This window comes from Echinops telfairi, unplaced genomic scaffold (assembly GCF_000313985.2).
Source record: "Echinops telfairi isolate 266 unplaced genomic scaffold, ASM31398v2 ScPeMD7_1957;HRSCAF=2489, whole genome shotgun sequence".
Classification (NCBI taxonomy): Eukaryota; Metazoa; Chordata; class Mammalia; order Afrosoricida; family Tenrecidae; genus Echinops; species Echinops telfairi.
Genome location: NW_022105855.1, coordinates 2,567,594 through 2,592,012, shown reverse-complemented (window position 1 = coordinate 2,592,012; position 24,419 = coordinate 2,567,594). Strand labels below are relative to the sequence as shown.

The window sequence follows — 24,419 nt, the reverse complement described above, 5'->3', positions numbered from 1 at the left end:
AATTACATGCCAAAAGATATCTGTAAGATAACAATTCTCTGCCATCAGTCGATACTGACTCATAGTGACCCTATAGGACAGGGCAGAACTGCCCCTGTGGGTTTCCGAGACTGTAACTGTTTACAGGAAGAGGAAGCCTCATCTTTCTTCCAAGGAGCAGCTGGTGGTTTTAAACTGCAGACTTTACAGTTAGAAATCCAACGCCCGGACATGTAACCCACTGTGCCATAATCGCTGCATTAAGGACAGAGCTTTGGAGGACAGCTGTATTAGAGACAAAATAATAATAATAATTAAAAAGTAGCAAATACTGTGGAGGCACCTTTATGTGCTAGGTTCTGTGCTGAAACTTCTTATTCCCTAGCTTGAACTCCTTCCACAATCCTGTAAGAGGAGTATCATCTCTCTCCATTCCCCATTCCAAAGAGTCCTGGTGGCGCAGAGCCTACTCGTTGGGCTGCTCTCTGCAAGGTCAAAGTGTGAAACCCCTGACCTCTCCCAGGGCGAAAGATGGGGCTTTCTCCTCCCACGAAGAGGGACAGTCTGAAACTCACAGAAGCCGTTCTGCCCTGTCCTATAGGGTTGCTATGAGTCAGCGTCGACTTGATGGCAATGAGTTTGGGTTTGGGGTATTTATCCGTCCAGGAAACTACACTACTGAGAAGTGAAGCAGCCCACCCCAGGTGACAAACCCTCAGGGTTTGGACTCAGGACGATTAGCCTGGGAAGCCCAGGCTGTGTTCCAGTCTACCCAGCCTATGGTATTACAGACCAGTGAGATTTGGTAGATCCGGGTTTGCTGGCATGTAAGGAAATGTAGTCCTTAGCATGAGACATCAGAAAGCCCCATAAATCGGGGGTGGGGGTGGGGAGAGGGGGTGTGGATAATTTCCTACCAGGAAACCACAAGAGGAGTTATCCGTGGCGGTTTAAACAAGAGAAGTGGAACGAAATCCGTTTCTGAAAGCTATCTATCTAATCATTTGATCGCTTGCACACGCTTTCCCGCACATGCTGTGATGGCATCGCTCTCTGCTCACAACCGCCCAGAGCACTCCCTTGCCATCCGGCAGTGCTTAAAGATTTGTTTTGTTGCTGTTGCTTTTAATGAGCAAACTAATTGTGGGTGTGCGGTGGTGCTGGTGACAGGTCAGAGGAGCTGGGAGAGCAGGAACAGGGTGTTTGTGCATTCATTGCTGGGGTTCAGCAAAGGACAGGCAGGCAGAAGCCTGGCCTGGGTGGCGGGGCTCTTGGCCTCTCGGGCTAAAGCACACTTCCTTCCGTTGGCCAGACCTCCTGCTCTCCCTAAACCCACCCGCAGAGGCGCCTCTTCTTAGACTCCAAATCCACCTCACTAGACCCTTTCTAGGAGTTCCGGGGTGTGGCCAGCTGTCAGCGTGGTGGCTGACTGAAAGGCTGTAGGTTCGAGGCCCTCCAGAGGCACCTCAGAAAAAAGTCCTGGGAATCGACTTCTGAAAAACCAGCCCCTGAGAACCATCAGAACCCCAATTCTACTCTGGCACACCTGGGGTCGCCAGGAGTCTGGATTGGCTCAAGGGCACCCTGGGAAAACACGAACAACGTCTTTCTCTCCTTCGAGAAGCCTCGGGCATCCCTCTGTCCACTGACCTATCCTTCCCTGTGTCCCCATACATGACACTGTGGGAGGTGATCTCCGCACACATCCCCGTGGGGCTGTGGGCACCCCGAAACCACACTTGTTCCCTTTCTGATGCTGCCGGGCACGCTCCATCCGCGAGGGCTGAGTTTTCAGCCCAGTCGCTCTCCAACCTACCAGGCCCTCGCCCACAAATAAAGGCCCCTGTCGTTGCAGGCCCACCATGTGCACGGCCCGTGAATGCGACATGGAAGAAATCCCCCTGGATGAGGATGAGTCCAGCAGCCTGGAGTTCAAAATCCTGGCCTACTACGCCAGACACCACGTCTCCGTCTCCAAGAGCGCCTCGCCCGCCTTCTCGCCAAAGCTGCTGCGGACGCGCAGCTTGTCCCAGAAAGGCCTGGGCAGTTGGTCAGCCAGTGACCCCTGGCGGATCCAGTTGCCCAAGACTTCCCGGAGTTCCCAATCCACGGAGAAACACCTGGCCAAGAAAAAGTTTTCTTGGCTACCGTCCCTGGGAGCAGGCCCTGAGAAGGAGGAAGACGGGCCGGAGCTCCGGGCCCAGGGGAGTCCGCGAGCCGGGGAGAGTCCGGCGGGCGGCTTCCTCCGCAGGCCGCGCTGGTCCGCCCCGCGCTCCCTGGTGGAGCATCGCACGGAGCCGGAAGGTAGGCTCGCGGAGACCCCTGCTGTCTGTCACCCGCTCCGCTCCATCGCTCTATCGCTCCATCCGGTCGTGGGGTGTGGCCTAAGCCAGGGCGCTCGCCGGGACTTGGCTTTCCTGCTATGACGTTTTGGTAATCGTGGCCCTTCTTTTCTCCAAACCCAGCCGGCAAGGATGCTGGATGGCCCAGGTGTCAGTCTAGGCTTCCGGCTCTGCCAGGGGGGCGTGGGTTCACCTCTCCGTTTGAGGGTGTCCCCACCCTCCTCCCCTCTTAGGGCTGATGGGAAGATCAGACACACTTTTTAAAAAAAAAACGTGTAAAAACCAACCAAAAAACAAAAACCCAGAAGCCCAGAAAGCAGCTCGACAAAACCCTTCCCTCACAAAATAAATTGAACCTGATTGTAAATAAGCCTCTTTCCCAAAGGGCTGTGTCTCTGAAAGGTGTTCTTTGATCACACGTGTTGGTGTAAACATCCTCTTCACCTTCAACAAGCCCGGGGTAAATGCAGTTTTCAGAGAAATTCTCCCTCCTGCTGTGTCACTTGTCAACAGGTAAGGCTTCAGTTTAGAAACGCTTCTCTGGGTCTCGCTGACTGGGAGCATCAAGCATAAGGGACAGCTTTGCATCCGTCACCACGGCCACCGAGGAAACTTCGATTTCCCACTTGGCTTCGCGAATTGTAGGCAGGAGGCCTTAGGACAGTGGTGCTCCACCTTCCTAAAGCTGTGACCCTTTCACACAGTTCCTCCTGTGTGGTGACCCCCCAACCATGACGTTATTTTCGTTGCTACTTCATCACTGTCATTTTGCGACTGTTATGAATCGGGAACCCCCTGTGAAAGTGTCGTTTGACACCCACACACCCACAGGTTGAGAACTGCTGCATTAGGGATTATCTGGGGCCCTTCCGGCACAGATCACGTAAGGAAACTAGAGTCCCGCCCAAGAGACTTGTCAATGGAGATGAAGTCCAGAGAGCGAGTAGTCTTTCTCTTCTCACCCAGGGTTCCTTTGGCTATCGGGGAATCTGTTCTGCTTTCAAAGGTTCCAAACATTAAACTAGTCAAGGTGGAGATGTTAACGGGAGCATTTCATCTGGGTCAAAAGGCAGTTGCTCATAGTGCTTTGGGGCATGGATTCCACCCCCAGCTCTCCCTCCGTGCCCACAGCCCCGTGGGCAGCAACAAACCAAACACACCGCACTTAGACTGAGTCCTTCTTGATGGCTACTGGCCTCGTGGTGGTCCTGCCACATAGGGAGGCAGTGGTGGAGGCAGCACAGCCTTGGGGGGCCTTCATCGGCTTACTTTGAGTGACTTCTGGTGGGAAAGTCCCACTCTGGTCACGCTGGCTGGCTGCACGAGCCTGCTGAGATAGCAGAGGTTAGCCTGCCTTCCCCGTCTCCTGCAGACGCTGCAAAGCAGGCTCCCATGGGCTTTGGTGAAAGTCTTTTGCCGTTTCCTTGCCAGGGGCCAGGAGGTGGCCTGTGTCCAAGAGGAGGCTGGATGGACATCAGTAACGTGATGTAAAAGCGGGAAGTCTGTCTGGTTTGGTCGTTAAAATGGGGGGAAAAGACACTGCTCCTCCCTCTGATTCACTCCCTCTCTGTTTTTGATCCCTCTAGTACAGCGGTTCTCAACCCGTGGGTCGTGACCCCTTTGGGGGTCGAACAACCCTTTTACAGGGGTTGCCCGATTCGTAACAGTAGCAAAATGATGGTGATGAAGTAGCAACAAAAATGTTACGGTTGGGGGTCACCACCACACAAGGAAGGTTGAGAACCACCTTTGAGCATGAAGAATACTGATTTTTAAGCCAGATACCCACTTAAGGCAGACTTTGTGGAAGCACCTTATCTCCTAGGGTCTTTCAGTGAATACCCAGAGGGCTGGAGGGAGGACATGGACATGCGGGCTATGGAGGGGCCAGACACACCATGGCAGCTCACAAGCAAATTGGGGCCTGGTTTCATGCACCGCAATCCCTCCCTGGACATGGGTCTTGCCTCTCTTCTCGCAGGATGTGCACGCTTTGCAGACCCATGAGTTTCCCTTGACACCTGAACCTTCCAATCCAGCTTTCACTCCCTGAACTCATGTGAATTAAATGGTGTCATTCTTGCCACAATCTGTGACGCTCCACGCTCGTTAGGGCACCAGGGACAGAGCCTGCAAACGCTTCTGAAAGTTAAGAACTCAGAGACAAACCAAAACTAAGCTACTAGGGGGTGATGGAATCATTTCCAGCAACTCAGCAATAGCCTCTCATCTGAGCAGTGCTGCCCCACCGCCCCGAACCAAGCTGAGACAAAGCTGATTTACCTTCTGAGGCTAAAACATCCAGGGAACCAATGCCTTTTAAACCCTCGTGTCCCCATACGCTTTGATTGGTCTTGGAGTGTGTACAGATCCGTACCCTACATCTTTTCCTGGGTTATAAATTCCTGAGGGCCATGGTTATAAATTCCTGATGCATCCTCGTTGCCCCAGGCAGTATCAGTTAGCTATGAGAACATAGCCGAAGGAGAGGTGGGTGTTTACTTAGGGACCTAGGGAGATGACTCTGGCCCCAGAGCAGGGGATATTCCTCTTTCCACATTGACCAGCCCCCAAAGGCTAGTCCAGTGATTGCATTCTCTCTAATGCACACAGGGGCCAGCTCTCTGAGGTATAAAAGATGTTCAGAAAGAGGAATAACAATAAAAGCATAATGAGCATTCACTCAACCAAAGAACTAAGCACTCCCTTTCGTGTGTCTTCCCTTGCAAAGGGGAAAGGGGACCCTAATTTTGCAAGACTTCAAAAAGAGGGTGCAGAAGGGCAATTGTTTCAAGGTGACAATCATCCCTCTGTGAGCTCCTCCCCCATCCCGGACTCTGCCAGGCAACTGCCAGTCCTGTCTAAGGAATGATGCCCCCACCCAGCACCCATTTCCTCTCTTTCTGGCAGCTGCGCAGACCCGCGAGCAGGACAGAGGAGAGCTTCTAGGCCGGGCTTCTCACACGCTCGCTGCCATCAAGTTGATGCCAGCTCAGCAACCCGGTCGCCCAGGGTAGAACTGCCCCTGTGAGTTTCTGAGATGGTAACACTTGATGGGAGTAGAAAGCCCAGCCTTGCCTCCCTGAGGAGCCGGTAGTGGTTTCGAACTGCTGACCTTTGGGATCGCAGCCCAACTGGTAACCCCTATGCCACCAGGGTGCCTGGGGAAATGGCTTCAGCTCCATTTTCTTCTCGTTTCAGCTGTGAACCCCAAAGTCGTTTCCATTGCCAACCGAGTTGCTGAAATTGTGCATTCCTGGCCACCTCCGGAAGACAGCCACACCCAGGGAGGCAGCTCCAGGTTCCCAGGGGTTTTTGTATGGGAGGGGCCCACCTGCTCAAAGGTTCCGGAGCCCCAGTCTAGAGGCGCGAGTGCCAAGAAAGGTAAATTTTCCTGGTGTTTGTTATGTTGAATGTCTACCCCGGGATCCAAAGTGTCGCGTTGTGCTGCTGCGACACCAGGGCAGGTGCAGACGGGAAGCAGAACTTGGAAGCAGCGGCCAGGCGGGGCCGACTCTAAGGACGTGTGGCCGCTCTAGGCCAGGTGGGAGAACGGAAGGGAGGATGGCAGGGAGAGAACATCCTGCTCGCCCACTACTGGTCTGCAGCGCTGGCTGGGAGGGGCCCCAGCTGGGATCCTGGCTCTTTCCTCAAACTCTGGTGACAGATTGAGGTGTCGGTGGCCCCTGGGTTGACAGCAATCCACACCACAGGCACAAGTTCTCCCTGCAGGGCGGTGGACGGAGTCTCCCACAGCCAGAAGCAAAGGTGGGAGTGAGGTGAAGGGGTGAGCTTACCCATCTCTTTGCTGTGCTGTTTCGGCAGCGTGTGTGTGTGTGTGTGTGTGTGTGTGTGTGTGTGTGTGTGTGTAGGGGTGAGCTTACCCGTCTCCTTGCTGTGCTGTGTTGGGTCAGGGGTGGTGTGTGTGTGTGTGTGTGTGTGTACCACACACTGCCCCAGAGGCTTAGAGAGTGAAAGTGTAAGGAGCTGCAGAGGAGGGTCTTTCTGGACCTACTTCAATTACACAAGAAGATACCGGGAGCTCTATTTGCTATCTCCAGTGTGCCTGGGAGCAACAGCCCCCAACCAAGCCAAAGTTCCTCGTCTTCCTCCTCCTCCTCCTCCTCCTCCACCTCCTCCTCCTCCTCCTCTCTCTATGCATATGAGAAGTGGAGGCAGCTGAGCGGTCCACTTTCCCAGAGAGACACAACATATGATACAAACAACACCTGGGAAGCAGAGGCGGGACCTCTCCTCTCACGTGACTTGAGATCCAGTCGTCCCACTTAGCACTGACTTTGCCCTTCACTAGGCCTTCGTGGGACTTCCTAGAATCTAGATCCATTGATCCCTACAGGACCAGTGGAGTGAGTGGTGATACTGGGAGGGTAGAGGGAGAGTGGGTTAGAAAGAGGGAACCGATTTCAAGGAACTATAGTGACCTCCTCCCTGGGGGACGGACAACAGACAACCGAAAAGTGGGTGAAGGGAGACGTCAGACAGGGCAAGATATGACAAAATAATAATTTATAAATTATCAAGGGCTCATGAGGGAGGGGGTGCGGGGAGGGAGGGGAAAATGAGGACCTAATGCCGGGGGTTTAAGTGGAGAGGAAATGTTTTGAGAATGATGAGGGCAATGAATGTACAAATGCGCTTTACACAATTGATGTGTGTATGGATTGTGATAAGAGTTGTATGAGCCCCTAATAAAATGATTATTAAAAAAAAGAATCTAGCTCCATTGGCTGACCTCCCTTGCCATCTTCTCTGGGACAGACTCAATGGTTTCAGAGATGAGGCTGTCAGCAAGGAGTGCCGTTTCCTCATTTCCTTGGTGCAGCTGGCTGCCCACTGTTCAGATCCCTTGCTATCAGGACAATTTTTTGTCATGTCTAGTTGTTAGCTAGTTTTGAGACAAAGGAAAAAAGAGCATTCCTCCTCCCTTTCTGTCCCAGCTTCCCCTAACCACACCAGCTGTTTGTAGCGTACCCCTACCCAACAGCCATGTTGGCCTTTAGGGAAAAAGAACTTAAAATGTGTATTTATTTTAATATCTAATATCCCCAGCCACTTTGTTCTTAAAATGCGGTATAGAAGGAAGCATGGATTTTAGTAAGGTTAAAAAAGAAAATTGAGTGGTAAGGGATAAACGAAAACAAGAACAAGAAAATAAAATGTGTTTAGGTAGGAAGTTAATTCCCAAAATACAGGCCAGAAAGACTGCACAGCCTTCTTGAGGTGGGCCACGAATCTGGCTCTGCTCAGCCCCACGAGCTCACACAAAGAAGGGCATGTAGTCAAATATGTAATTTCTGGACTCTGTGAGGGGGAAAAGTAAAAAAAACCCAACTGCCCAGAGGGAAATGTCTCCTAATTATCTTCATAGATCGGATCAAGTGTACTGGAACTATTGTAAATATAGAGATGGATTTCATGGTGAGAACTGAGAAACCAAGCAGAAGAGGCTAAAAAGAAAGTCAAGACAGTGGGAAAGGATGCCTGGGATAGTATGGGTCTGATCAGAAGAGATGAGGTAAAATTAAATGTGTTAAGAATCAGAAAGCCTAGTTCTCCCTCCATGTTGAACCTGGAACAATTTTACCTCCCCCACCCCCACCCCTGCCCCATGCCCTGTGTCTCTCTCTATTTCCTCCCTGACAGATGGAGAAGACCAAATAATAGCCAAAATTGTGGAGTTGCTGAAATATTCAGGAGATCAGTTGGAAAGAGAGGTATGAAGCTTCCTAAATAAACGAATGGGGTTTCTTTCAGTGCCCTTGCACCTGGCCCACTAGGATGGAATTATGCCCTGGGTGGCAACCTTACTCCGTTGCAGAGTTCTGGTTTCCACTTAGCCCTAAATTTTATTTCCCTTGGAGTCAAAATGCTTCATGCTGGCAGTATCTCAAAAATGAATCACTTTGGAAAACATAAGTAAATCTTCTGGGGCCTCCTTGGAATTTTTTGGAAACGAAAAAAGTAAGTTTGTTATTGCAAGAAAAGACACTATTGCATTAGAAACTGCTGAGCATTGTTATTAATCTAGCTCCCCATGTCACCCATCCTCCGTGAAGCTAGCACCGGGCTCCGTTTGCCCTGCAGCCAGGAGAAAGGAACCCTGATGGTGGTGTGGTTACGTGTTGGGTGGCTAAATGCAAGGTCCGCAGTTTGAAACCACCAGCCGCTCCTCGGGAGAAAGACAGGGCTTTCCACCCCCATGAAGAGTTACAGTCTGGGAAACCCACAGGGACAGTTCTACCTAGGAGTCGGGATTGACTCAGTGACAATGAGCTTCTGTGTTTGAGTATGAAGCCAACTGCAGGGGACATTTTCAGTTTAAGTTTTCAAGATTATTTCAGTGCAGTTGTTGCAGGGGCTCATCCAGCCCCTATGGTTCTAGAAAGTGGAACTTTCCTATGGAAATTTGAAACCCTTCTACACGTCCCCCCTTTTGATCATAATTCTTCTATAGAATCCTTAGAATCAAAATGTTCAGTCACACTAGCCAGGCACCATTCAGTTCTTCTGGCCTCATGGCAAAGAAGGCAGTTGTTCAACAATTAGCCACACATTCCATCTCTTCCTCCTACTCCCGACTCTCCTTTTTCCTCTGTTGCTTTAGGAGACTAGTTGCCATGCCTTGAATGGTTGCTTGCAAGTTGTAAAGACCTGAGGCACTACCGGATAAATCAGGCAGTAGAAGGAAAGTACAAAACATATCATTAGGCCAATTAACTGAAATATTCCTGGCAGCCATGACCCTAAACCTCAAACCAAGGAAACAAATCCCATGAGGTTTGTGGTTGTATTTTAGCTGCCTCAGCAGCTCCTCTCTCTCTCTCTCTCTCTCTCTCTCTCTCTCTCTCATGTTGTTGTTGTAAATACATCTAGAACGCACAACTTTTACCAGTTCAAGTACAATAATCAGCTACGCAAACTTGCCCTTAACCAATGTGACTTTTCCCATCACAGTTAGCCTCTTCTCCCGCCTTCCCTCCATGACTAAAATAACCTAGTGCCATCAAGTCCATTCTAACTCATAGCAACGCTTTAAGACAGAGCAGAACCGCTCCCTAGGATTCCCGGAGTGGCAAAGAATACCTCATCTTTCTCCCTCAGGGCAGCTGATGGATTCAAACTGCTGACCTTGTGGTTAGCAGCCCACATCACACCCATCCCTTGTAATGACTAATAAACTTCGGTCTCTGTACATTTATTTTCCCTTTCTTGTCTTTTCACGAGTGATGTCAGACAAAAAAAGTGTTTGTCCTCTTGTGAGTGATTTATTTCATTCAGCATAATCTCTTCAAGTGCCATCCATGCCATCTCGTGTGTAAAGGCTCATTTCCTCTACAGGCTGAGTAGTATTCCATTGTGGACGAAACACCGTTTGTTCATCCCTCTCTGGCAGTGGGCGCTGAGGCTGGTTCCACCATTTGGGTCCGTTGTGACTAGAGCTGTAAGGAACCTTGGTGTACAAGTCTCTGAACTTCTGCTTTCAAGTTTTTTGATATATACTTAGTTCTAAAGGGAGCCCTGTTGGCATAGCATTGGGCTAGTAACCGAAAGCTTGGTAGTTCAAACCCACCAGGCACTCCAGAGAAGGATGAAGCAGTGTGTTTCCAAAAAGATTTTACAGTTTCCAAAGATTTACAAACTCCACGAGGCAGTTCTATTCTGTCCTATAGGGGTCCCAGGAGTTGGAATTGACTCAATGGCAATGGGTTGGGTTTGGTTTTATAGGATCCAGCCTTGTCCTACTTTAGACATGAGAAAAGTAAGCCCAAGGGATAGGTAATTCACCCAACAGCCAGTAAAAGGTGTGAGCCAAGATGGTTTGAATTCCAGGCTCCTGCCTATTAGTCCACCTTTAGCAAACTAGTTACCACTGAAGCCCCTGAGACAGGACCTGGGTCTCAGCCATCCTGACATCCCCTCTGCTTGACAGAGTGCCTGCCCATTTTAAGTGCTCAGATAACATTAGTGGAATGTTGAGCTAATACATTTTTCAATGTTATCACTTAAGTCCTCATGAAATGAATTCACAGAGCAAGTACCTTATCAAGGTGCAGGTCCCCCATGAAAGACACAAATCACACATAGAGAAGAGACAGAGCAAGGTCTCTGGTCTCCCTGGGCAAGTGAGCTGCTTCCTCAGGTGCAGGACAAGCACGACCCTCTTGTGCTGCAAGTGAGAGAACCTGTGCTCTTCCCACTGGGCGCAGAAGTAGAAGTGTGCTTGACCTGGTGCCTTCTGGTGTCCATGCATGAACAGCCAGGGAAGCTGCTCTGAGAAGAATAGGATTGAGAGAGAGATCCAGTTCTCAGTCTCATTATCAGAGAATTCTGACCTCAAGATCCCCGATACGTGACCTGGGTGGGAGGCAGAGATAGATGATCTTCCCAACAGCAGACGCTTATCCGGTTAAGCAGCACTGGTGTCATGGTCGAGACTAGAAGACAAGGCTGTTCCATTGGGTGCTCTACTGCTGAGCTGAAGGGTGGTCTTTTAGATACAGCCCTGGGCCCAGCTGCTCTCCTGAGTGCATATCTTCTTATACACAGTTGAGGAGAGACAAGGCTTTGATGAGCACTTTCCAGGAGGGGCTGACCTACTCCGTCTTCAGGACCATCACAGATCAGTTCCTCAAAGCTGTGGACACCCGAGGAGAATCCGAGGTCAAAGCTCAGGGCTTTAAGGCCGCCCTTGCAATAGATGTCGCCGCCAAGCTCACAGCCATCGACAACCACCCCATGAACAGGGTGCTGGGCTTTGGGACCAAGTACTTGAAAGAGAACTTCTCACCCTGGGTCCAACAGCATGGTGGATGGGTAAGTGCCTTCTATTTAAAAATTAATCTTTCCAGAACTTAGAGGAAGAGGAATGGGTAGAGTTTGGAAAGGAACACATGCCAGATACACTCGAGTATATGCTGAGTTTTTCAGCACATTTTTAATGCCGCTTTTGTGGTAAAATTAGGTGCCTCGGCGGGTATTCGGGTTGGCTTATACTCAGTTATATACGGTATGTGTACGAGTTCTCATGGGCTTAGGAAACTAGAGTGGCAAGAGAGATCCCATTTGATGGGGACCTATTTTTAGTGATCAGCTTTATCATCAGTAAATATTTACTGAGCTACCCAATGGTACAAGGGTTATGTGTATGGGGTAGGGAGGTGGTCAGGTGTAACAGGAAATGAGGAGATGCTGGGATAGAAAGTATTTACAGAGAGATCCTTCCTGTTTGCACTGAATTTGCAGGCTGTGGGGGCTGGCCACGAGACAAGGGGAGGCAGACAGTTCTTCCTCATACTCTCAGACGTGACAGCGTGTGTGTAGGGTGATCCTCATGCAAAGTCAGGGTCCCTGGCATATTTTTCACTAGCACTCTGACATAATCATTTGCTTGGGACAATCTGATTCAAACTGAAAAGCAGGCAGTTCAATGTCTATCTGCTTTAAATGGCTGGTTTCAGGCAAAACAGACATCGTCCCCCCTGACTCACTCATCTGTGTCCCATTCCTGAAGGCCTCCTGAAAACGGCCTTTTTCAAATGGCTACACACGGCCTCCCTTGCCAAAATGTTCTACCCCAGCGCTCTAAACCTCAAGAGGGCCAGGACGTCCCTTGTCCACCCAAGGTGTTTGTAAGTGGTAAGTCTTCACCCCCACATGACCCTGGAGGTCAGCGGGAGCTCTGAGAGGGCCCTAGGATGGCCAGGGTGGCCCTGCGGGCTCCAAACAGCCTTGCTCTTTCAGGTGCCAGAAGCCAAGCCCAGCTAATCTTGGTTGAGGGCCTTAGATGCCTGCCATGGTCTTTAGTGATGGCCACTGAGCCTACCTAGTTTTCTGTTTCTATTTTCCACTTTTTTGCCTGACAGCATCGCAATGACAACCAAGCTGATGTGAACTACGAACACTCTTACATATGCTAAATCCAATCTCCTTAACAAGTGCCAACAGGAGCCCTGGGGTTGTAGTGGTTACTTGTTGGGCTGCGAATGGAAACGTTAGCGGTTCCAACCACCAGCTGCTCCATGGAAGGAAGGCGGAGCGTTCTAGTCCGTGAAGAGTTAGTCTCAGAAACCACAGGAGTTCTTCCCTCCCTTTTAGATAGGGTTGCTGTGAATTGGCATGGATTTGAAGGCATTGAAGTTTGTTTGTTTTTTTAAAGAGGAGGCTGGACCCCTCAATATCATTTCAGTTCTATCTGTCCTTCCTCAGGTAGAGCTGATGCTTATGCAAGTCTGTGGAGTACATACAGCATTGAACCCCCTGAAAGTGTGAGTTTCAGAGCATGCAGTTATGTTTCAATAAATCTGTTATAAAGGGTGACTAATTTTAGTAATCAAATAAAGAGGCATGAATATAAATTATTATTTGACTGCTAGAGAGAAAAGTAGAATCAATTAGAGAAAAGAGGGCTTCACCCCCCCCCAGTAAAAACCAATTAAGTGAACCCCCCTCCCCTCTGAGGCTTTAGAATTTGATGGTACTAGTTCTTTATCATCTGCAGTTTCAATTCAAAATGTATTACTTTATAGCTCCACATCATCAAAACCCCGACCTTGAATACTTGTGTGTAGTTAGATTTAGTTTGGAGCATGTAACTGGAAATTAGGAGTGAGAGGGAAAAGAATCCAATAGAAAAGGGCTGGTTTTTGCAAACGGACACAGAAAAGGTTGAGAAAGGAAAAAAAAAAAGGCCGCTCGCTGTTCAATGAGTCCATGCACATCTGTGAAGTCTGCAGGCTGTAGAGATGGGGCCCTGTGTTCAGTCTCTAGTGAAGAGAGGAGCCCTGGTGGCAAATCCCCAGGACGCCCATTGACCCCAGGCATCTGGTGACCCGCTACAGCAGTTCTCAACCTGTGGGTCATGACCCTTTTGGGGGTCAAACGACCCTTTCACAGGGGTTGCCCGATTCATAACAGTAGCAAAATGACAGTGATGAAATAGCCATGAAAATAATTGTATGGTGGGGGTCACCACCACATGAGGAACCGTCTGAAAGGGTCAGGCATGAGGAAGGTGGAGCACCACTGCAAGGTCCAGGTGAGGAGTGGAAGGAAGAAAAGGTCTTCTCACGCGCAGGATTCCCAGGAGCTCAGGGTTTCCTATGAGGCCTCTCACCTGCCCACTGGAAGTGCAGCCTTGCCGGGGTTGAGCACGTATGACGCCTTTTTAAAGCTCCATCGTTCTTTTATACCTCATGGGCGCTCCCCTGCTACGTGTAGAATAACAAACGAACGAACGGGTCTTTCAAATGGGTGAGCAGCGCCACCTTTCAGGACCTGCTTTTGAATTTTAAACGCAGCGCAGCATCGAAGCCTCCTCCCATCAGGAAGCAAGGCCCTGGCGGTGCAGCAGTTCTTCGCTGATCCTTTCCTTGCAGGCCTGCCAGGACGCCAGTCACCTTCTCAGACCCTCCCCCAACCCTTCCTCACCAGCCTTGGGCCCTGCCTGGGATAAGAGAGCAGAGCTAACAGGCAGATGTGTTCACTTAAACAGTGACTCCAACTTGGAATTTTAAGAATCCATTTCTCTTTCCCCGCTGTAGGAAACAGTCCTGGGGGTACCACGTGAAGAAATAGACTGAAACATGGAAGAGCGTCATCTGGAATACTCGTGATTCAGCCGTGGCCCCGTGTACTTCACTCGATCGGCAGTGGGCAAAACAGAGATGGCCAAGACCAAGGCCAAGAGGACGCTGGCATTTCCGAAACCACGGGAACGGAGGCATCAGGAGAGGCCCCGCTGGTCTCCAGCTCATGGAATTTCAGCACGGCCCATCCTTGACAGGGGCGTTTTTCCACGGGGGAAGAAGACCCCATGGAAAGCAGTTCTCCTTACAAACTCCCAGGAGTAACCACCTTCCTAGCTCTACTGGCTTCTTTAGGGCAAGTGTGCTACAGATGCCTGCCGGCCTCGCGAGGGCAACATGATAAATTCTGCATGGCTTACTCTGGTTTCTAGTCCTATGTATTTCTTAAAACCCACTTGGAATGACGTAATAGAGACAGGGTGACAAGCCTACCTTTAGGACACTAATGTTCATGAGCTGACTGAACGTAAATCAATGTTGCTTAAAGAAACCCATAATGCTCACTGCCCCAATTCTTTGCTAGAGGAGGCGGCGGTGGCAGGTAAGGAGTTTGCCTTTGTGACTGTGAAAATTCCTTTGGCAGCTTGAAAAACTTGCATCTGGCAGACAACTATTACTTCTGGTCCCCCCTCTCTTTTCTGTGACCAATCGCTCCACTTCTGGTCTCTGGGCTAGCTTTGCTATTCTTTGTGGTAATGACTAGTAGCTGGAAAGGAAAATACAGACCACTGCCAATAACAAGCAGTACCTACCCGTAGATAGCCCACTGCCATCAAGTCCACTCTGACTCGTAGTGAGTGACACTGTAGAACAGAGAAGTTCTGCCCCCGTGGGGTTCTGGGACCATCAATCTCGACAGCAGCAGGTGACCTCGTCTCCCTACTGCGGAGCAACTGGTGGGTTGGAACGGCTGACTTTAGTAAGCAGCCCAAGTCATCTGTCCACCATCAGGGATCCCTAGGAACCCTTACTCTATGCTCCCTACTACGTGCTGTCCTAACCAGGATGAACATTTCCTTCTTTCTCCATCACACACTTTACTGAAATTGGTACTCTGCAAAACGAGGTGTTCTATTGGGTGGACTATGCTCCCTAGTGTTTAAAATACACATGTAAAAATACTATCAAACTACAGTCTGACCAAATGCTGCACACATAGCACGCAGCATATGGCCTCATGTGTATAGGTGCCTAATCAAGCTTTCATAAACAAATGAATAACTCACTCAATTAGATGCACTTTCAAGTTCAAGGGAAAATTAGTCCCGTACTTCATTCCTACTCACCTCATAAAAACCAGACGTATTCTTCTTAGCTTGGAATGCTCTTCCTTCCTGCTCCACTTGCTCCTTCTATGCCATTCCCCACCCTACTTCCAGAAATGCAACCAACTCCAGGCCATCTTTCCAAACTCAGTCCCATTTTTCTCTCAAAGTAACACTCTCATGGCCACATGTAACAAGTTTTCAGGACAATGCGTTTCAGGTAATGAGGGTGGACTCCTGTGAGTTGAGCAAGGCCCTGAAGCCTGCAGGTACAGATCGGACCGTGTGAAGGCAGGGAACCCAGGAGGGGCTTTGCAGTCTCCCTGTGGAAGGGGTAGAGCTGGGAGTCCAAGAAAGCCGCAGCAACGAACATCTGCAGGTCACATAGAGGAGACAAATAGAGCCCCGCAAAGCCCCAGAGATCTGTTCTTGTTGGACTGCTATCCTGCCAAGGTTGGTGGTTCAAACCCAGCAGCTGCTCTATGGGAGAAAGATGGGACTCCCTATTCCTATGAAGATCGACAGCCTCAGATTCTATGATTGGCAGTGGATTTGTGTGCATTAACAGTTGAAAGAACTCCCTCCATGAAGCCTTCCGCAGGACTAAGATAAAGCAAAGACAAAGCAGCCACAGGAGGGGACCAGCATGAGGACGGTGATGAGGCTATCAAGAGATGGCGATGGCAATGACCGGTGCAGAGCAGTACATGATTCGAGCGACAGAAAGGGTGAAAGGCCCATGATTGGGGATGTCCACACAACTGCAGATTAAATGGCTTACAGGATTGGTTCTGGGGCTTTACCGCCTGCCGGAATCAGCCAGCAGCACATCCAGCCTCACAGGACACCATCTACAAACATTGCGGGCACACCAGGCGAAGGCCTTTGCAGAATTGTGATCTACTCTCAAACACACACTGCCTGAGGGCAAATCTGCCACACTGCTGGCTTATAGTTAGAATGAATTTCGAGGAAGGCTGAATGTACACTAAAACTCAAAATGGTTAGGGCTCCTGCTGCAAACCGCAGCCTTCCACAAGCCTCGTGCTGTGGCATCTAAACTTGGGTGCAAAAGGCAAATGATTTATAGTGACAAAGATTGTTGGGTGCCTACAGACAAAGAAGGGTGGGAAGAAGGGACTGACATTCTTTAGTTCGTGATTGTATCATCTCATGGATGTACATTCTGAAAGAGCACTGTATACTTTGAATAGATGCAGTTTGTCAATTTACCTCAATAAGGTTATATATCTTTTAAACAAAAACAATCAAGGTTCAAGATCCAGATTCAGAGAACTCTATACTAGAAACTGTACCAACAAATACATTCTGGCAGAATGTGACTCCAGACATGCCTGGACAGTTGACCGGTGAGAAGCGGAGGTGAATCTAGGTCTCCATCTGGTGCCCTTTCCCTTCCCTACCCCCCACTGCCAACCGCCCCAATGGCCGTGGCACTGGAGCTTCCAACCTCTCATACTGTTACACTGATGGTGAATGGGCATGATTTGAATGGGCCTCGGCAAGCTGCGAGTATTGGGGAAGGCACTCAGAGGAGGGGAGGGGCACAGGTGACGAGACTCATCGTGTCAGTGGGGTCCGGCCAGGGCAGTTTCCTGAAGGTGACTGTAAAGCTTTACCTCGTGGCTTCTGGTGCACAGGTGGAGTGTCAGGGTCAGTTATAAACAATTATGAAGACAGTGCCATATATCCTAAAACAGCTTCCAGTCAGCCCCTGGGATGCCTGGCTGCACTTCTCCAAAAGAGCCCAATGACTAAGGCAGAACCGTCTCCACTAAGCTGCTTCCTGGGCTTGTTTGCCCTGGAAAAGCAGTGTCTTAGGGTTCAAAGGGCACCGACAGGCCAATGACGTTGTTGGCTCCCCTCAATTTCACGGACCCCAGAGACCTGGATAAAAACAGGCTTCTCAAGACTCAAGTTGGACATTTCCTTGTTAGCCTTGGTCATTAAAGTGTGAACATTTGAGGGATAATCACTCTCGCGGTGTCTAGGGTAAAATAAGTGGAGGGAAACGTGAGGGAAAGGAGGTTTCACATGGTGATTTTCCAGTGGACAAAACAAAACACCGTGATTACCTGCACGATGGTACAAGCTGACAGAACCCGAGGTCCAAGGGTAGTAGTCATCGGAGTTAACTTTTCAAAGCTATGCCACCATACACAACAGCCAGGATTACCGTGACAAGCACTGTGGACACTGAGCTGGAAATCTACATAGGAGGACTCAACATCAACTGCAGGGTCTTGCTGACCGATGAGTCCATTCTTCAAGGCACTGGAGTTCTCCGCTCCCACAGGAAGCTTGTCTTTCCTTCTGTTACCAGAATTCGGTTCTTGTCTTTACCAAATGTTCTCTGTTCAGACACAGAGCAATGCTGGAGAGTACCAGAAGCTCCCAGAAGGGAGTAGCTGCATAACTGGTACAGCTGAAATATCAGTTTCCTTTCCCAACAGCCAGGCTTCAAGAGTCCCACAAGGGACCATCTTGGAACTCCAGTCCAGGAATGCTCTGTCCCCACTAGATGACATCGGGCAGCAAGTTCTGGGGAATGTAGTCCCAAGGGTGAGGGACAGTCCACAAGGTAAATCTCAGTTCTTTAAAAAAATGTTTAATGGTTTAATTCAGAAGGCCTGCCGGTACCAGGATTTCTGAGCTCCCAGCCCATTCCATTATAGGAGGGAACAATGTCTCTGATCTTGGTCCCTAATTTTGCTCCCCGGCAGTCTCACATCCTGTGACTCAAATAGGAACTGCACACTTTATGCAATTCAGTTTTCTCTCCAGAGATAAAAGAATGAGATGAGTCACCGAAGAAGTCATGTTAAGTGTGTCTTATTTGAGAATACCTGCTATGGAAAGACCAGTGTATTAAAACTTGGTTTCCATGTAACCTCTTGATATTTGAGCTCAACATGTTTGGCAAATAAATACACAGCTTCTGCGCCCAAGACTCAAGCGGGGATCCAGTGAGTTCCCATTGATTTTAACCGCTTCCATCCTTATGAAAAAAGTACCACCACATCATGTTGGGCCTAGCAACCAGAAAAGAGAAGTCCATTTTGTAAGCCAACTTGGAGCTTAGCATACACATCAGCACACCCTCCAGAAATTTACAGAAAATGGGTTTCCTTAGTCACCTTCCCAATGACAAGAATTATTAACTAAGCAATGAAGAGAACTAAGAAAAACTTTTTCATAACTAAGAACTTCTCAAACCTCTCTTCTCCAAGGCAGTCGTAGTGTTTCCATTTGAAATGCAAATGTGAGGTGGGCTTTGCTTTGTCTGGATTGTGATAATCTTATTTGCATCACAGCAAACCACAGCTAGCTACTGTTTCAAATTTCTGCTGTAAGGAAATGACACTTTTATTTTTCCACTGTTTTATTATAAAAATCAACATTTCATTTGTTACAACTCAGCTTATTGCAATAATCAAAAGGGAATTTATACAAAGTATGTTTATACAGTTTACAATTAAAGCACTTATTTTACAAAAAGAGGGAAGTGAACAGTGGACAAGGGCTGACCAAATGTTGGCCATGATAATATAAATACATCCTTGCAAAGCACCATCGTACCAAAGTCGATGAACAAGAAACACCAGCTGACTTTAAGACAACGACAAAGATTAAAGCTTAGGAAAAATAATAATAAAACACAAAGAATAAACATCCAAAAGCAGCACCAAATCCTTCACTTGCAAATATAAGGTTCGTCAGCTTAAGCATCTTAGTACCCTCTTACTCTCTTAAATTTCCTTTCCTCAACCCAGGTACCTAACAGTTGATTTCCTTTTAGTGTATGTATGGATGTATGGATGGATGTATACACACACAGATTGTAGGGGAAATTACATTCTTTGAATTTCCCTCATTATACATATGTGTATATGTATATAGATCCCTCCTCTCTGATTAAATTTGTTTTAAAAAATACAAGAGTGGACAACTAAGCAAAAGGAAACCTATAATTCTTTGGTGTTTGCCTGGGGTGAACTCTTCCAGAGATGATGGGAAATCCAAAAGCTAGTCTATGTTAGGTCTACATTTCACTTCTGAGTACAGGGTACTACTCGATTGATACTTCTGTCTGTAAAATCATATGGATTTTTCATCAATAGGCGTTAAGAATGGCTTAAAATTTTTACCTCGAAGTTTACTTGGATTGCAGATTAAGGCCAGTAATTTATTTCTAATGAACTTCATTCTCTAAGTATATTCTCAATGAAATGTTATCAGAATCAAGTCAGACAAAAATAATCTGAGGACCAGGACTCATGATGCTCAAAATTAACTTTAATGAATATGAATCTTAAATTTAGGGTTCAGGTTCAGAGTCCTCTGTTCTAAAATTTTCCAAAAGCTGAAAAATTTGAGACTGTTATAAATGATGCCAATCCCAGAGTCACACAGTGCTTTTAAACTCATCGCTATATATCATGGCTCACTCTAGGTGCTGGGATAGGCAAAGAATGCCAAGTAAAATTAAATTTCTTCTTGAGTTTAAGAAGTCTGATCATATGTTCTAAACAACATGATTACAAATCTCTTTAGGACTCAGTTCACGTCTAAACTTAAGTCTACAACCATTTGTGGATGCCCAACAATTTGTCTGCCAACCGATCCATAGGTACTCACTCACTCATATGCACACTCTAGACATACCTGATGTGACATCAGACTGTCCTGAGCACAGACTGTCCACGTCAAAAGCACAGCATATTGAGGTGAGAAAAGTTCAAGATTTCTGGATAAGAATCCTGTTAGATCGGTCATGGTCACCAAGATGCGACTCCATGGCACACAAATCAATGAAGTGGCACGTTTTCCATAGCAAAAAGTCAACGTCCAAAAAGAACCATCCTCTAGAAACGGGTCAATCGCCTCCTCTACCATAATTATTCTACCAGGTCACCAAATACATACATATATAGGTATCTTCAAAAGGCTAGTTGGTAAGCGGTAGCTAGAAACGCTACCTTGTATGGACTTTGTATGGTAAAACAACAAAAAAACTGTTTTCCCCTCAAAGCAGACCCCTAGTTTTTAGATTCTGAAATTAATGATGGCTATTTCTGCATCTTAATAGTCTATGAGCTGGCCATCCACAAAGACACCGATTTTAAGATATGTTAAAATGATGAACAAATACAAACCTCAATCATCCTAAAGTTTTACTGCTAAAAGTCCCCCACATTGCTGGTCTATATTCGATGGAAATGTACTTTAAAGTCTTCATTTCTAAATATAGCCTCTAAAATAGTTGTCCTCAAGTCTCACGAAAGGTTCTGATTTCTGAAGAATTTTTATATTAAAATGAAAACAACTACAGTTTTTAGGAGATCAATGTGTCTCCTTGATTTTATCATGATATGTTAAGCGTAGCTGAGTGGCAGTAAGTGCCAAAGGTATAATAAAATTTCATGGAAGAAAAATTAATGCTGAGAAAATTCTGTCCATTAACTGTTTTAATCCTGGGAATTTGCCACTATCTGATTTAAGCAGCAAAACCCTTGGGATAGTGCATACAGGAGACAACTCTGAAAGTCTAAGTTAAAAACACTGCTTCTGCACAGAAGGGAAAGTATGCTCGCTCTACTATAGCTCAGTCCTCACATCATCGTAGCCACAGCAGTAGGTAGGCATCTTGAAGACACACATACTTTTGTATTTTAGGAATCTAGTGGAGTGTCACTTATTTCCCCCTTAGATAAAGAATCTAGCAACATACCAAATTAAAAGTAGCCGTTTCCTTTTGTTTTCCCTCAAGTTGTGCTTTTGAATGCTCATTTTCTCACCTCGGTCTTTGAATTAAAGCTTTTGAATTTAATCACAAGATGTGGTTTACTTAGGCTTAGCTGTCCGTATGGCAGGAGGTGGTAACGCTCTCCTGGATTTATCAATGCTCCATTAATAAGGATTCAACTCACCCACTCCTGAAAGAGGATACGCTGGTTAAGCTGAAGTGCCCTCAGGCAATTTCAAACAAATTGGCACACAGACTAGTATTTTGCACGGAGAGGCCACAGCCATCACAGTACCAGCACTTGGACTGAGATGTACCAAGGCAATGTTCTTCTTAGTTCATTAGAGTGCAAGTTTCCTTATGGGAAGCCCACCAGATAAAGATGCACATTTAAAAAAATGTAAACACAGAATTCTCAAATTCTAATTGAGACCCCGTTATTGCTGACCTTTCCATCTTTGCCTAAGAACCACCTGTCCCCAGGTGTCACAATGCAGGTACCATGTCCACGCCGTCTTAGCATGAGCACTGCTCCATCAACAGTCCGTGCTCATCTGACTGAAATGCAAGACTGATGGACTACCCTTTGTCCAGAGCAAGTACACCGGAGTCAGATAAGCTGTCCCAACAATGTGGGCATTATTCTGAAACCACATGGTTTCCCTTAAAAAAGTTGCTGTAGATAATATTAAATTGCTTAAAAGTTACTTTAGCCCTGCCAAAATTCTAAATCCTTTCTAGTATTGTTTTCTCTTGGGCCCTAAAACCCAGCGAGGCCTCAGCGAGACAAAATGAGGGTGGGGGTGAGGGGTGGGAGGGCAATCACTGGATGCCAACTAATACCTACAAAGGGAAAACACAGTTTAACAGCACATTCCTTTTCCACTGAAAGCATCTAAAAAGCAGCAGAACTGAACTCTGGCGAGGCAGCAGAGCAGAGCTAGGATTATTCCACAGGTCAGCTCTGATAGCTGAAGACAGAGCGGCCCCAGTACCTCACTAGACCGATCACACCAGAGATCTCCATTATTTCCCTCCACTCGAGTTCTGACATCTGAGACGTTAACAGTCTGCCTTCTCATTTAATCCACTTTTCTCAGTTTATTAAGTCATCTTAACCCATAATGAGAGAGGGACAACACATATAAAAATGTACCAAAGGTGATTATAAGATCCATTGGTGGATAATTTGAACACAATCTAACATTCACAGTGGGTATCAGGAAGATATTAAATTCATGTCACATATTAGAAGAGGTATGTATGTAGACATCATTCTGAGCAAAACTGGCTAAAGAACATACAAATGGCAAACGGTTAATACAGAAAAGAGAACATCTTCTAATGATATCAAAAGCCCTCCTTTTAAATAGATGCTCTCTAGCCAGAACATATTTAAATGTTTTACTAGGAAAACTACAAAACAAAACAAAAAAATTGTATTGTGATATTATATGCTGAAAGTGCTGCAAGGACATATGATTACAACAAAAACAATAATAGTTAAATTTGTAATTCTTAAACTGTCTATACGCTGTCAAAAATAATTTTAATGAGCATTAATTAAAATAATCTTAGACATAGAGGAGCAATAGTAGGTCTAACTTTGGATCTATATGGAGCAACAATCAAACTGAAGAGCTAAGCCTATTGATGAATGGAGTGTGCAAAGTCATGGAAATCAAATCTTAATTTTGGAAATTCCTCAGATTAAAACAATGGGACAACTCGGCTAAACTGCCTAGAGCTGCTCAGGGAGGCCTCAAGGTGCAGCAAGTCGAGAGAGGACTACAATTTGGACAGGGGTGTGGGCCCGACGGCAAAGACAGAAGCCTCTCACGAGCAGCTCCACAGGGTCTTACCACACAGCCGATCTCACCTACAATGGCAACACTCAAAATGGATTTTCATAAATATCTCTATTTTCCTGACTAAAATGATTGGATTTCTCTAGGACGAGAAAACAAATCCCTTCATGCCCGCCCCCCCCTTTCCTGGGCGAAGCCTTCAACAGCATGAAGGCTATTTGGCCACGACCAAGCACCTGTAACGTCTGTTGCTCTGACACGGCCTTCATCTTCTTTTTGGTATCGATAAAACCTAGGCATTCCTAGTCAGGGATGCCTTTACCATTCCTGTTTCCGTTGTACTCAGTCACTTCACTGGGTTTAAGGCATGCTTTGTGTATTTAGCTTGCAAAAATAAAACTTTTAGTACAAATTTATTTTTTATACAAATTTTTATGGCACAAGCAGCAAATTTGCTGTTTTTAAGAAAATATATAAATATCCTTTTCTTCTGTACAAATATCTCCAGTATTCCCTACCCCATTTTATAATTTTTAACTGTACACAGTCTGCCTCCCCTTTCTACGGTAGCTCCCTCCCCCCCTCCAGATCTCAACCAAATCTGTATTTACATTTTTGTGTTGGAGACAGTCAGAGGAGGAGGGCCCCTCCTCAGGAGGAGTCTGTACAGGGCGAGGGTGGCGGTGGGTAGAGGTGATGAGAGTAGCTCCTCTCGGTGTAAGGAGAAGGTGGGCAGCTTTCACAGTTCTCTTCTGCTGACAAGTACTGACTGCGAGGTGTGGGAGGCGGGGGCACAGGCTCTGAGTCATAGTTCAGGTCACTCGTGTAACCCTTGGCTGTTGCTACTGAGGTCATTCTCCGGCTCGGAGCATAGTCACTGTCACAAACATCTGTGCTGCAAGGTGTCGTGGGAGGTGCAAAGTGCCGGTAACTGTATGGCCTGTAGCTGGGAACAGGAGTAAATCAAGAGAAGAGTAGTCAGTTTTTTTGAAAAGCGTTTTCCCTACGTGACTAACGAGGCATTACATGTCAATATCATTTTCAAGGCAATACGCTTTTCAACATACGTCTGGAGAGACCAAGAGGCAATTTCCAATGGCAGACAGGAGGACTCTTAAGGGGCCCTGGAGGCCTTCCGGATTAAGCACTGGCCTGCTAACCCCAAGGTCTGTGGTTCAAAACTACCAGGTGCTGTGTGGGCTATCTGTCCCATAAAGGACTAGTCTTGAAAACCCCAAGGAGTAGTTCTACCCTGTTGCTGGAATCATAATTAACTAGAAGGCAGTCAACTTAGTTTGGGTTCGATTAACCCAGTGTAAGGAGTCTTGGTGGTACAATGGGCAGGCATTCAGCTGTGAATCAAAAGGTAGGCAATTTGACTCACCAGCTACTCTGTGGGAGAAAAATAAGGCTGTCCTGCTTCTGTGACGATATACACACTGCTTATAAAGTAGTCAATCTAATCTCACATTTACAGATTCTATATTTGCAAATTCACCTATTTTCGAAAAACACCTGCAGTGCCTTCCCGTTATGCACAGACATGTTTGTTCCCAATAAAGGTGAAAAACTCTTAGAAGTCAACCGAGTTTGTTAAGCAGTCATTAAGTCAGCATTCAGGAATCCTGGTGGTACATGCAAGGTCATCAGTG

The 24,419-nt window shown here is 47.1% G+C and overlaps 2 protein-coding genes across 2 annotated transcripts in view; one reads left to right on the top strand and one right to left on the bottom strand.

Annotated features, from left to right (window-relative positions):
- The window catches only part of BCL2L14 (BCL2 like 14), a 34,065-nt gene extending 19,780 nt beyond the window's left edge, over positions 1–14,285 (top strand). Inside the window, exons 2-6 of the mRNA XM_045293281.1 lie at positions 1,835–2,283; positions 5,523–5,705; positions 7,986–8,056; positions 10,890–11,156; positions 13,883–14,285. Of these exons, the coding sequence (XP_045149216.1) occupies positions 1,842–2,283; positions 5,523–5,705; positions 7,986–8,056; positions 10,890–11,156; positions 13,883–13,921 (1,002 nt within the window). The 5' untranslated portion in view covers positions 1,835–1,841 and the 3' untranslated portion in view covers positions 13,922–14,285. The remainder of the gene's footprint in view (positions 1–1,834; positions 2,284–5,522; positions 5,706–7,985; positions 8,057–10,889; positions 11,157–13,882) is intronic.
- Positions 14,286–18,577: 4,292 nt separating this feature from the next.
- The window catches only part of LRP6 (LDL receptor related protein 6), a 168,821-nt gene continuing 162,979 nt past the window's right edge, over positions 18,578–24,419 (bottom strand). Inside the window, exon 23 of the mRNA XM_004716210.2 lies at positions 18,578–23,713. Coding sequence (XP_004716267.1) covers positions 23,419–23,713 — 295 coding nt within the window. The 3' untranslated portion in view covers positions 18,578–23,418. The remainder of the gene's footprint in view (positions 23,714–24,419) is intronic.